The sequence below is a fragment of the Crinia signifera genome, chromosome 4 (assembly GCF_055691185.1).
Source record: "Crinia signifera chromosome 4, ASM5569118v1, whole genome shotgun sequence".
In the NCBI taxonomy this organism is placed as follows: Eukaryota; Metazoa; Chordata; class Amphibia; order Anura; family Myobatrachidae; genus Crinia; species Crinia signifera.
The window spans coordinates 299,435,532-299,448,388 of NC_139220.1; the positions used below are offsets into that span (position 1 = coordinate 299,435,532).

At 49.0% G+C, this 12,857-nt stretch overlaps 1 protein-coding gene across 1 annotated transcript; it reads left to right on the forward strand.

Moving 5' to 3' along the window:
• The first annotated feature begins 2,610 nt into the window (after positions 1-2,610).
• Positions 2,611-12,543, forward strand: CALR (calreticulin). Its single transcript, XM_083185182.1, has 9 exons — positions 2,611-2,769; positions 4,459-4,560; positions 5,993-6,196; positions 6,317-6,411; positions 6,533-6,742; positions 7,466-7,579; positions 10,263-10,406; positions 10,489-10,581; positions 11,248-12,543. The coding sequence occupies exons 1-9, from the start codon at positions 2,676-2,678 to the stop codon at positions 11,452-11,454; spliced, it is 1,263 nt and encodes a 420-aa protein (XP_083041308.1). The 5' UTR covers positions 2,611-2,675; the 3' UTR covers positions 11,455-12,543.
• The last annotated feature ends 314 nt before the right edge of the window (positions 12,544-12,857 follow it).

The following is a 12,857-nucleotide window of genomic DNA, read 5'->3' on the forward strand; positions in this document are numbered from 1 at the left end:
CAATATCTGGCACCATCGCATCAGGTCCAGGTTCTACTGCCATTCTGAGATGACGGTAGCCCATTGTAGGCTATGGACTACAGACCACAGTGCTGGCGAGGCTGTGCGGTCAGCCAGGGGCCAGCGCTAACTGTGCATGCACAGATAGGATCGCATATTATGATGCAATCGTGGACTGTAATATTCCACCGAGATCGCATTGTATAGGCGGTCCTTCTTAAATGGGCCCATGTGTATCCATGCAAAAATATAATCTTAGCCTATTAGCCGCCGACAGCCAGAGGCTCTACTCTTAAGATGCACCATACTACTTGCATCATCTGTTGCAACATTGAAGATTGCACTTACTAGTGGCGACACCGTGGTCAGTGAAACCTGGTGGCTTTGGGGACAGGTGGTTAGGCCTTGCAGAAGCCACACTGATGTCATTGAAGGGGGAGTGGCCTCATGGGTAGACCCTGATTACCTAACACTGGGGACACACCAGACCACCTGCATCTTTAGACATTCCTACGTCTGGCTAGACACCCCCCAGCAATGCCCACTGGCTGACTATTGGTTGAAAGGCAGAATGTCGACACATGAAAAATGTTGACATGCATTAGATTGACATGGTGAAAAGGTTGACATAAGCAAAAGGTCATTATGGAAAAGATCAACATGATAAAAGGTTGACATGAGTTTTTCACCGTGCCTGACTCATGGTGAGCCGGCGAGCCAAGTGAGGGGAAGTGGTACACTAATACGGTGTCCATGTCGATCTATGTCGACAGACACCCCAAAAACCCTAAAAAAAGACATGTCGACCTTTTCAATGTCAACCTTTTGACCATGTCAACCTAATACATGTCGACATGTTTCATGTGTCAACTTTCTGCCGACCACTAGTGATCGCCCTATTGACTGTTGACTAGGGACACTGCAGACTTAAAGATCCACATCCATTTTGCTGTGTGTCTCTGAGCAGCAACCATCATGCGCAGACTAAAGGGTGTGGATCGTATTGTCGACCCATCATTAGTACTAGTGTTCATTCTAGCACCCGCTATCTTTAAAAACCCATGTAGTTCCTCTTCCCTGCCTGGGGTGTCGCTGTCTGCTGTAGTGTTTCTAGCACAGTGTGGTCTATCAGCACTGATATGCAAACCAGACCTGTGCTAGAAGCACTACAGCAGACAGCGACACCCCAGGCAGGGAACAGGAACTGCATGGGTTTTCAAAGATGGCGGGTGCTAGAATGAACATTAAGGTCGACACCGTTGGGTCGACAGGGTTCTAGGTCGACATGGGACAAGGTTGACAAATGCGTTAGGTCGACAGGTCGACTTTTTTCCCCATTGTTTTTTTTTTAATCCGAATGTCGACACAGTCGACATGGACACAATTGGAAGTGAACTGCAGCCCCTCGCTTTGCTCGCTATGCTTTGGGCACGGTGCCTCGCTGCGCTCGGCACACTATTTTATTCTCCCACCACGCCCTAGTGGTTGATAGGGCATGAAATACCGCCTGTCGGCACATGTCAGCTCAAAAAAACAGTGAAAAAACCCATGTCGAGCTCGCAACCTGTCGACCTAACCCATGTCGACCTACAACCACGTCGACCTTAACACCTGTCGACCTAGAACCCTGTCGACCCAACGGTGTCGACCTAATGACTGTCGACCTAAGTCGGGTCGACAATACGACCGTATCCCAGACTAAATGCACCAGCAGCTTGCATGTGGCATTGGCTCCGAGTCCTCCTATCATCATCACCACCATATTAGTTATACGTAATAATACATTAGGACTTATATAATAATATAAATAGTCACTCTGGAGTGGCACTAGTTGTACCGTATCAGATCATCCTCTTGCGGGCTGCCCTGACAGTTTGCTGTTCAGTGCAACTCTTCACAATGAATAAAGATCGCTGATGATTAGAACTGATGTTTGTGCAATTGCATTGAGCCCTGAAACTGAAAACAGTCCCGTATAAATCATTTATAATACATTGCATTCACAGTGTTGGCTTGGGGAAACTTCCTTTAGGCGTTGCAAAACCTGTACAGCAAGTGTATATGAATGGTCTGCATACATGCATGCACACCGCTGGGAATGAAGCCATGATAAATACCATGTATTATTGTATATAATTAGGGTTGGGGTACAGTGAGATCCCCATCAGACCGTGCAGCCAGATCGCCAGGTGCACTCCCATTTAATTCCTTTACCAATTACCAGTTGCACAGTTTCAGGTCCCACTTGCAAATTGCCCATTCATTTATGCTAATTTCAAAGGCTGCTACGGCCACACCCACAGCCGGAAAAGGTCACGTGACACAGGAGGCCCTCTTCCCGGACCATGTGACCTATCCGCAGCCTCCTCCATCTCTCCCTGTCCCCCACCCCTTTCCTCCACAGCCGCAGCCAACCACCTGACGACTAGTAGGAGGCCCCTGCGTGGTGATCCCTCATTGGCCGCGGCCTCGCCCAATCATCATTAGCCATCTGTGTGCCCTGAGTGGCAGAGCGTAGAGACCAATGGGGAGTGGACACCGAGTGCCGGTGCGGCCAATGAGAGAGCCTTGAGGAGGAGGGCGCGGCGAGGGCATATAAGAGCGGCGCTCGGCTGGTCCCAGGCGCTCAGTGATTTTCGGACTCTGCCGGTGACAGTGATCTCAGGGGCATCATCATGGCCCGACTCTCCCTCCTCGTCCTGCCGCTTCTGGTTGCCCTGTGCGCCGCCGACCCAGAAGTCTACTTCCAGGAAGACTTCACTGATGGAGGTGAGCGGGTGTTGCAGCCAGTGTGGGGCGGGTGTCCACTCTCGGGGTGCAGGACGGGTGTTAACAATCTGATGCAGGCTTCGGTGCGCTGACATTACCAGCATAGTGGCAGAGCGGTCAGTGTGATGCTGGGATTAAAGTTCCCTCCTGACTGATGTGATACCTGGGTGACGGTGACGGGACTTGGACACGTCCCTCAGGGGGGTGGAGGAGCTTCTGGTGGGTAATTAGTGCAGTGTTGTCCCTCATCAGGACTCATTTCCCTCCATCTGTAGCCTCCTCCTGCTACATATACTTATCTGCCACACTGGGAATAGGGTGGCTGCAGGTGACAGAGCCTGGGTGCTGTGCAGCATCTGTGTGCTGGGCTGGGCAGGTATATACATGTCATAGTGGTTAGTTACAGTGTTGGGGTGCTCCTATTGCATATACATTACCAGGCCCCCCCTACACCCTGGTACCTATGTGGCAGATTGCATTGCTGCCATTCTTGCTCAATCTATAATTCAGCCAGCTGGGTCACACATGGTAGCTCCATCTGTACTGTAACTTGCTGCACCCCATCTGTCAGTATAACATGGGTTTCTCCATCACTGGGTGGGCTTCAGTGACACCCTTGTACTTGCTGACCCTGGTGGCTGTATTTACTTACAGAACTGAAGGAAGAGACCTGTGTAGGTCTGGCTAGGACTTTGCACAATGTGACATGTACAGTGTACGTGAGCTCCTATGTTCAGCGATGTCACCTGACCTTCGCACTGTCCCGCTATATCCCTTTGGAGTATGATGCTGACATGCACGGTTTGCCTTAATCACAAGTGTGACATGCAGTCTACATACCTCCCAACATGACCCTCTCCGGGAGGAACACAATGCTCTATTTCTGGACTTCCCTCTTAATATAGGGTAACCATCACCTGTGGTGAAACACCTTTCTGATCAATGACCCTGGTTAAAACCAGGTGATGGCAATTCTAAATGAAGAGGGAAGTGCAGGAGCAGAGCAATGTGTCCCTCCTGGGGAGGGTCATGTTGGGAGGTGTGACTAATCCTGAGCCCTGCCAGGGATCCCCCATGCGGTGATGGCACAGTGACTGCATGCTCCTGCAATTGGACATTGAAACCTGAGAGCATCTGTCATTGTGAAACCTAAATAAGTGTCATCACCCCCTCTGCCCCCGGCTGCATGAGTTCTTTCACTATCTCTTCTTCACTGTCCTGTTTTCCACCTCTCTGGCCATCATGCGGATGTATATGGAGCATTATTGAATCTTCTGGAAGCAGGAGTGGGAGGGCTTAGTGTTCTGCTCCACTTCCTCCTCCCTCCTGTGTGAAGCAGCTGATGTAGAGACCAGTAATGATCTATATGTAATGGTGCATGCAGCCACCATACACTGTATACTGAATAGGGTTTGTTGCATTGATAGTTTACAGCACAGGGGCTCATCTCAAGACTTCATACAGTCTTTCTGCCTGTTAATCCCCAAGCGGTCGTTATAGGGTGTCTGCATGCACTCTGCTTTCCTCACATCTGACAGCTCTGATCCTTTAATTATTCAGTCCAGTGAGTGGAGTGTTTGGTTCCCAGCACTCTGTAGAATTGCTTTACCTGGTAAATGGATCCTCCTGTGCATCACGGCTAGGGGGCGGGGTTTCATGCGTGGAGTTAACGAGCTGTGTTCCTTTCAGCTGTCTGGACGGAGCGCTGGCTGCAATCAAAGCACAAGTCGGACTATGGCGCTTTCAAGCTCAGTGCCGGGAAGTTTTACGGCGATGCAGAGAAAGACAAAGGTGAGTTTCTGTGTTTGATCCACAGGCAGAATCGATGCACTAATACGTTGCTGTAAGTGATTGAAGTGTAACTGGAGGGGGGTCATTGGCATAAGCAGTGTATTGTGTGCACCCATCTATCTGCTGGTGACTACATCCAGGTCAGCTGGAATACTATATAACACTGGCTGGGCAGCCGCGGCTATGGCTGGTGCGTCGCTCTAAAATGACCTATGTAAATCTATTGCAATTAAATGGTTTAAGCGTCTAGTTGGTATTTTATTTGGAGTCTCTACTTTGCTGAGACTTGTAGTGCCACACAGATAAAAAAAAATGCAGGTATGTAATAAGGGGCTGATTCAGACCAGTTTGGGTCCGAATTTGTCCCCAAACCCCAGGTGCGAACAGCTTCAGTGAGTTTCACACTTTGAGGCCATCGCTCAGTAAGAGGGGGGGAGTGAGGGAAAACCCAGCACACCCTGCATTTTATCAGCATCCCCCATAAAAACGCTGGGCGTTCCCCTGCTAATGCAGGCGTGGCGATGCCTAATTGGGGCAGGCGGCTGACATCACATTAGCGCCCGCCCTCAATTCGGAGGACAGCGGCAATCTGAAATAAAAGTATAGGCTTTTCAGACCGAAGACTAGCAACCATCGGATGGTTTCTCCTTGCTGCCGCATGTGAGGGGAATTTAGCTGTTCTCTAGGCTGCGGACAGGTATGAATCAGGCCCTTTTTACGAAGATAAATCAGAATAATTATAATAAACACCAATTCGACATGGAGTAAAATTGAGGTTCCTGGCAAAAACATGGGCTCGTCCACCATGGCGAGGTGACATTATCAGGGGGGTCCCTAATATTCCAAAGTTTCTAGTCATGAAAGGCCCCAGGCCAGAACCACCCAATGTCACACGAGACTAAAGTCGCAGCTTGTTAGACAGTGGCTGCTGCAAATGATGTATAGAAGAGAAGCCGCAATTAATGTTAATTGCTATATAAGAGTAGGCAGACTGCTGCTGTCTATTCACTGGATGGTTCAGACCATTTTCTCCTGATCTGAAGTCTGTGGATCTTATTGCAATCAAATGTGGAAGTTGGGGTTTAAATTTTAGTACCTTTAAGTCTATAGATTGCAGTGTTCACAGGCCCCTCACAGCCGTGTGGCCCTGTCTGCTGGATAAAGGGCAGTATATGGCTTTTTTTTCTATCTACCCTAATTTTTATCTTGCGAATGTTCATCCAGAGGTTATCTCAGGTTCTAAACCGATATTATATCTCGCAAACTGGCCAACCTCAGCGAGATTGTGTACTCGTATGGCTGCCCTTATCTTTTTGGGAAACACGTGGGGTGCACAGGTCGCCAGTGCTGTGACTAGCTGTTCTCATTGTTGTATTAGACAGCAGTGTCCATATCAGGTTGTGATACGTTACTTATTCCATTCCCCACTCAGGCCTGCAGACCAGCCAAGACGCTCACTTCTATGCCCAGTCGGCCAGGTTTGACAGCTTCTCCAACAAGGACAAACCGCTAGTGATCCAGTTCACTGTGAAGCACGAGCAGAACATTGACTGCGGCGGTGGATACGTGAAGCTGTTCCCCAGCACCCTGGACCAGTCAGACATGCACGGCGACTCTGAATACAACATCATGTTTGGTATGTATCAGTGTAGTCTGCATTGGCCACACGGTGATGCCTGCTACTGCGGTCATTGTAATACAATAAGCCTTTAATCTAGCACCATGGGCTTTGAGTGATTTGTCCTGTCTCTGCCAGGTCCTGATATCTGTGGTCCACCAACAAAGAAAGTCCACGTGATCTTCAACTACAAGGGGAAGAACCTGCAGATCAACAAGGACATCCGTTGTAAGGTGAGTAGGGCACATGGTCGGTTCAGGTGGATTAGAACGCAGTGTAGCTAGTGTCCAGGACACCAGTGATGTCTTGGCAATGGCTGGTCTGGTAAAGTGGCACTTGTCTCTTCTGTTATAGGATGATGTGTACACACATCTGTACACCCTGATTGTGCGCCCTGATAACACATACGAGGTGAAGATTGACAACAGCAAGGTGGAATCTGGTAGTTTAGAAGACGACTGGGACTTCCTCCCCGCCAAGAAGATCAAAGACCCCGAAGCCAAGAAACCCGATGACTGGGATGAGCGGGCCATGATAGATGACCCAGAAGATACTAAACCAGAGGTGAGCATGTCATCAGCTGGGTCTCCTCCACTGAGGCCGCAGCTTCTGTGGTGCTGGCAGAGCTAAAGAAATTTTCCCATTTTCCGAAAACAAACGATCTGTATTCTACATTCCGGGGGAGTCCATGCTGTTGGAGTGTTCCCCCAAACAGCAAGGCTCATGCAGGAAGCCCGCTGCATTTAGCCGCGTACCTCGCTGTTTTAGCGGCTGCACACACCGCTTCCTCATCACCACCAAAACCTAGCGAGGGGGAAACAGTATGTGCCGGGGGTCAGTTGAATACTGACGCACCAGGGTAAGGGGGCTTGCTTTCAGTCTAAAGCTGTGTACATACTGTGCAATATTGCTGAGCGACCAGATTTCCAGTGATTTGTTTGCAGTGGCGATAAATCGCTGGGTGCGTGCTCCAGTGTTCAGCCCCCTAATAGGCTCCTGCGACAAGCTGTTTCACTGTGCGGCTTCCCCGGCAGAGTCTCCTTTTCATCAACGACCATCTCTGGTCGCGGATGAAAAACGGGACACTGAGCAATATATTGCACAGTGTGTACACAGCTTTAGGGACACTGATTGCACGTGGATGTATAGACCAAGTATGCGTGTTTGCTTTTTAAAAAAAAAAGTAGTTTAACAACCTTGGCCCTCCAGTCATTGTAAGCAGTAGTTACCCTTACTGTGAACCAGAGGCAGCATATTTAGAGGTTCTTCATGTTTTTCTTGTTTTAGGACTGGGAAAAGCCTGAGCACATCCCTGATCCCGATGCTGTGAAGCCAGAAGACTGGGATGAGGAGATGGATGGAGAATGGGAGCCACCTGTTGTCCAGAACCCAGAGTACAAGGTGAGCCGCAGGGGGAGAATACGCATTTATTGGTGGCTGCTCTATACTTATCCTGACATAGCTACACAGAAAAGGAGTCTGGTGACTTAAGTACAGCAGGGCTTAGCCAGGATTGGTCGCTGTACGGGGAGGTGGTACCAATGTCCTGAGACTATGAACGCTGCAGGTGGTTAGACATGATCACACCTGAGAAACTGAGCAGAATGTGATTATTTAAGGGACTATGTGTAATGCTGCTTTCCCACTGCCTATACGGGTAATGACCCGTTTTTTTTTAAACTGGTCTTTAAACGGGTAAGAGCCATAAAGACCTTTTCCCACTGCAGCTTTTAAACGGTAAATTACCGTTTGAATTGTGTTTTTGTCACATTCACACTTACCTGTTTAAAAACCCGTTTAAGCAGTGTAAAGATGGGGGGGATTTAAAAAAAAAAAAAAAAAAATGGTGTGGGGGTCCCCCCCCCCCACTGCTGTAACCAGCACCAGGCTGAAAGCCGGGGCTGGTAATAAAAAAATCTGGTAACCTGGCAAATAGGGTTTCCCTGATTTATTTATTTATTTTATTTTTTTAAACCAGCCCCAGGCCAAACCAGCCAGCAGGGTAATGCCACAGCCAGGGGGAGACTTTTTATACAAGTTCCCCCGGCCAAAGCATTCAGCCCTCTGACCGTTCAGCCTGGCCAGGGGCCCTGGGGACCCCCCCCCCCCTCCAGCACTTACCTGACCAGGCTGAAGCCTGGTGCTGTCCCCGATGCCCCTGGGCGGTGGGCATCGGGCTGATGGAATGGTGTAAAAAAAATAGAATAAAAACTATTGTCTTTTACTGTGGAACTATGAGCCCCAGCAAGCCGCCTCCGCAAGCTGGGACTTGGAGAACCACAAGTCCCAGCCTGCGGGGCATTAAAGGGCCCGCTGGTACTTGTAGTTCCACAGTAAAAGAAATAGTACAATAAACACACTGACACACGTGAAAAATAAAAGTTTAATACATACACAGCCCACACATACTGATACTTACCTATCTTGAGCCCGTAGGTAGCCCTGGTCCTGGTCTGTGTCGGCGTCTGTATCAATGTCGGCATCCCTGTCGGCGTCCGGAGTCCGACTAAATCCATGTGGGAACCTATGGAAGGAAATCATACTCACCTGTCCCAGGGTGACGTAGTCCAGGGAAGGGGTCTTTGCAAAATAACAAACCGACACGCGAACCAAGTAAAAAGCTGAGAGCCGCATGTTGTTTGTTTACATCGTGCGGCTCCGCCTCCCGAATACCGCTATTGGCGGCCTAGCGGCCAATCAGGAGCCGCAAGGCGGCCAATAGTGGCATTCGGGAGGCGGAGCCGCACGATGTAAACAAACACCGTGCGGCTCTCAGCTTTTTGCTTGGTTCGCGTGTCGGTTTGTTATTTTGCAAAGACCCCTTCCCTGGACTACGTCACCCTGGGACAGGTGAGTATGATTTCCTTCCATAGGTTCCCACATGGATTTAGTCGGACTCCGGACGCCAACAGGGATGCCGACAGACCAGGGCTACCTACGGGCTCAAGATAGGTAAGTATCAGTATGTGTGGGCTGTATTAAACTTTTATTTTTCACGTGTGTCAGTGTGTTTATTGTACTATTTCTTTTACTGTGGAACAACAAGTTCCAGCAGGCCCTTTAATGCCCCGCAGGCTGGGACTTGTGGTTCTCAAAGTCCCAGCTTGCGGAGGAGGCTTGCTGGGGCTCATAGTTCCACAGTAAAAGACAATAGTTTTTATTCTATTTTTTTACACCATTCCATCAGCCCGATGCCCACCGCCCAGGGGCATCGGGTACAGCACCAGGCTTCAGCCTGGTCAGGTAAGTGCTGGAGGGGGGGTCCCCAGGGCCCCTGGCCAGGCTGACCGGTCAGAGGGCTGAATGCTTTGGCCGGGGGGACTTGTATAAAAAGTCTCCCCCCGGCTGTGGCATTACCCTGCTGGCTGGTTTGGGCTGGTTCTTAAAATACGGGGGACCCCTAGTCATTTTTCCCCCGTATTTTGGGAACTGGGCCTGGGGCTGGTTTTAAAATATCAGCGAAGCCCTATTTGTCGGGTTTCCTGTGTTTTTTTTTTTTTTTTTTTTAATACCAGCCCGGCTCTTTCAGCCTGGTGCTGGTTACGGCAGTGGGGGTGGGGGGGGGGGCCCCATGCAGTTTTTTTTTTACGGGTAAAAGGGGTACCCCTTTCCCACTGCCAAAAAAATGGCTTTTAAACAGGTGAAACTCTGCTTTTTACCCGTTTAAAAAAAAAAAATGGTATTTTTAACCGGGTAAAGCAACCTGGAGCTTTCCCACTGCAGCTCTACCCGTTAAAAAGGCTAAAAAAAATGGCAAATTACCGTTTAAGAGCTGCAGTGGGAAAGGGGCATAAGATATGGTATTGTAGACCATGGATCTCTAGAGTGAGGGGGGAGTAGATCATTCATTCTCTTGCTGCAGAGATTCATGGGAAATATGCATCATGCTCCCCTGTGTCAATGTGCGCAGCTCCTGCTGGTGCTATCGCCTTATCCATATACAAATAAGCCATGGACTAGTACCAGAGAACCGATGTAGCCGTTACATAGTTCTGGGGCTGGATGACCTCAGTCTGGCCATGGAGACCGGTGGTCCGTGTACTCACAAGCTTTATATTGAATGCGCCCCTTTGTACTCCGACAGGGAGAATGGAAACCTCGTCAGGTCGATAACCCTGACTTCAAAGGGAAGTGGGTACACCCAGAGATCGATAACCCGGAATACATCCCAGATCCCAACCTGTACCTTTACAAGGACTTTGGTGTGATCGGATTAGACCTGTGGCAGGTAAGTGCACTACTAGCCACAGCTTCTCCCCTGGCCTGAAGCTGCCTTTCCACAAGGTTGTAACAAACACTTTCCGTCCCAGGTGAAATCCGGAACCATCTTCGATTCGTTCTTGATTACGGATGATGAGAAGTATGCAGAGGAGGAGGCGAATAAAACATGGGGTGCCACAAAGGTAGGTACAGCACTGAGTATGGTAGGAGCTGATGGAGACACACTGGTATCCAGCTTGTGGAGAACATAAGGGGAGGGAACTTTGTCACATGATCAGATGGCTAAAGCTTGATGAGATTTTGACAATTTCTGTATCCAATGTTGTACATCCACTTGCTGCCTTTACAGTGCAAGTAAGGGTTTTGTGTGCTGGTCAGGTACACAGCAAGTTATTAGGGATATGGAACGCCTCAAAGGCTTTTTGCCTTGCTTGCTATTGAGTTAATAAGTGTCCCATGCTAAGCAGGATCCAATCTTTAAATACCTTTTCCCTGAGATGGTGGTCCGTATGGGGGAGGAGTCTTTGAACAATGACAGGCAGCTGGGTAGACTTCTCAAATGGTGTGCCTTGATTAATCCATAGGGGCGGAGCTAATGATGTTACAGCAAGCCTGGTTCGGAGTCTGACCAATTCCATGTGGGAGATCTCTATTGGATTGGTTGTGGAGTGAGGGGGGGGGGGGGGGGGGCGGCTTTTGCTGTAATGGGTTGATAGAGCATGGTTCTGACTGCTTAGTTTAGATTTGGATACCTCCATCTTGGGTGCTCAGGGGCTGTGTGAGCGTATGGAACCTGTACTGTGAATTCTGGTCACACAACCAACTTGTTCCCCCTTCCTCACTGGCAGGACGCAGAGAAAAAGATGAAGGAGCAGCAGGATGAAGAAGAGCGTAAGAAACAGGAGGAGGAAGACAAGAAGAGGAAAGAGGAAGAGCCACAAGAAGATGAAGCTGCGGAGGATGATGATGATGACGACGAGAAGGAGGAAGAAAAGGAAGAGGAGGAAGATGACGACGATGATGATGACGACACACCTCAGAAAGATGAGCTTTAAAGATGGCTGCTCTGTCCTCCCTACCAGCGCTCTCCCCTTCCCTTGGGCGTTCATGTCTTTGATAGGAGAGAGGAAATGGGATCGTTCTGTCTCTATGAGACTCTAAATTTATATATATTTTTTACAGTTTTTGTTTTTACCCTTTATGGAAGATGGCCTGTCAATCTTCCCTGTCCCCCTCCCCATCTCCTCTCTCCTTGACCCCTCTCGTCTTCAGTCATGTCACCCTCTGCGCCTCTTGTCCTGCCCCCATGCCAGTCTCCGGTACAGTAAATCAGTGTCCCTACTGCAGTACTTAGGACTATGGCCCATCGAAACCACTCCCTTTCCTGTCCCTACCCTGTGGGGCTTGTGAGGTGCACTGACAGTAATCAAGCTCCTGATGAGCTTTGCCAAACGCCTCACCTCCTGTAACCCATCAGCTGCCAGCATCTCCATTCATTGCAGTATCTAAATGATTCAGTGTTTCTGGCCACCTGGCTGAAGTAGTTTATTTGACTCTATAGCACTAATGGTGGCTTTCCTTGGTGGAATCTGCACAGCCATAAAGCATTTAAAGTGGGCCTGGTGCCTTGTGAGCTCAGCACCATCCCAATACAGTCAGTCAGGTCTCTGGGAATGTCAGAGGCATGAGGCACAAATTCCTCATACCTCATTGAGTTAATAATAGTTCTGTGATCTGAACAATGTTAATTTGCCCCTAATCTGCAGTAACCCCCGATCTGTCTGGCTATCTAGGTAGATGTGAATAGGCTTCAAGTTGCCGCTCCTTGTTTGTACAGTTCTAGCCACCCGGCATCTTAACTATGATCCGAATGCCAGTCTTGCCTGATGTCCGTGCTGACACTTAAAACCGGATTCTCCACCACCTAGACATCTGACCACAAGTGTTAAATTAACATGCCCCTCAATGTGCCCTGTGATGTAGTGACGTGGGTCCTGGAGCCCTCAGTCCACCACCCTGCTTCAAGCCGTATGCTTCTAATTTATATTGACGCAGGGCTCATCGCCAGAATGTATGACTGGGTTATGTTTTGGAATGTACAGATGTCGGTTAAATTTCTAATTAAAAAAAACATTGTGTCCAAATTGTTTGTAATTCTTTAACGGTTTAAGAATATTCTTCTCCTAGAAATGGGAACTTCCCCTTCCTGCCAGCGCTGCAGGTGACTGGTCTACAGAGCTTAAATACTGCTGCTACCGGGGCCATAAGCCCCCGATGCCGTTGTGTGTATATAACGTGCGCAAAGACTAAGGGCCAGATGTATCGCGCTTCAAAAAGTGATATTGCAGAGTATAAACATCCAGCCAATCAGATCCTACCTGTTATTTTTCAAACTCAGCCTGTAACATGCCTGTTAGGATCTGATCTTGATACATCTGGCCCTAAAGGTGTCTACACT

Bases quoted from the DNA above. Each gene is read 5' to 3' on its own strand.
- CALR (XM_083185182.1), top strand. From the start codon at position 2,676: ATGGCCCGACTCTCCCTCCTCGTCCTGCCGCTTCTGGTTGCCCTGTGC. The intron at 2,770-4,458 runs GTGAGCGGGTGT...TGTTCCTTTCAG, and splicing joins GGAAGACTTCACTGATGGAG to CTGTCTGGACGGAGCGCTGG. The intron at 6,412-6,532 runs GTGAGTAGGGCA...CTTCTGTTATAG, and splicing joins ACAAGGACATCCGTTGTAAG to GATGATGTGTACACACATCT.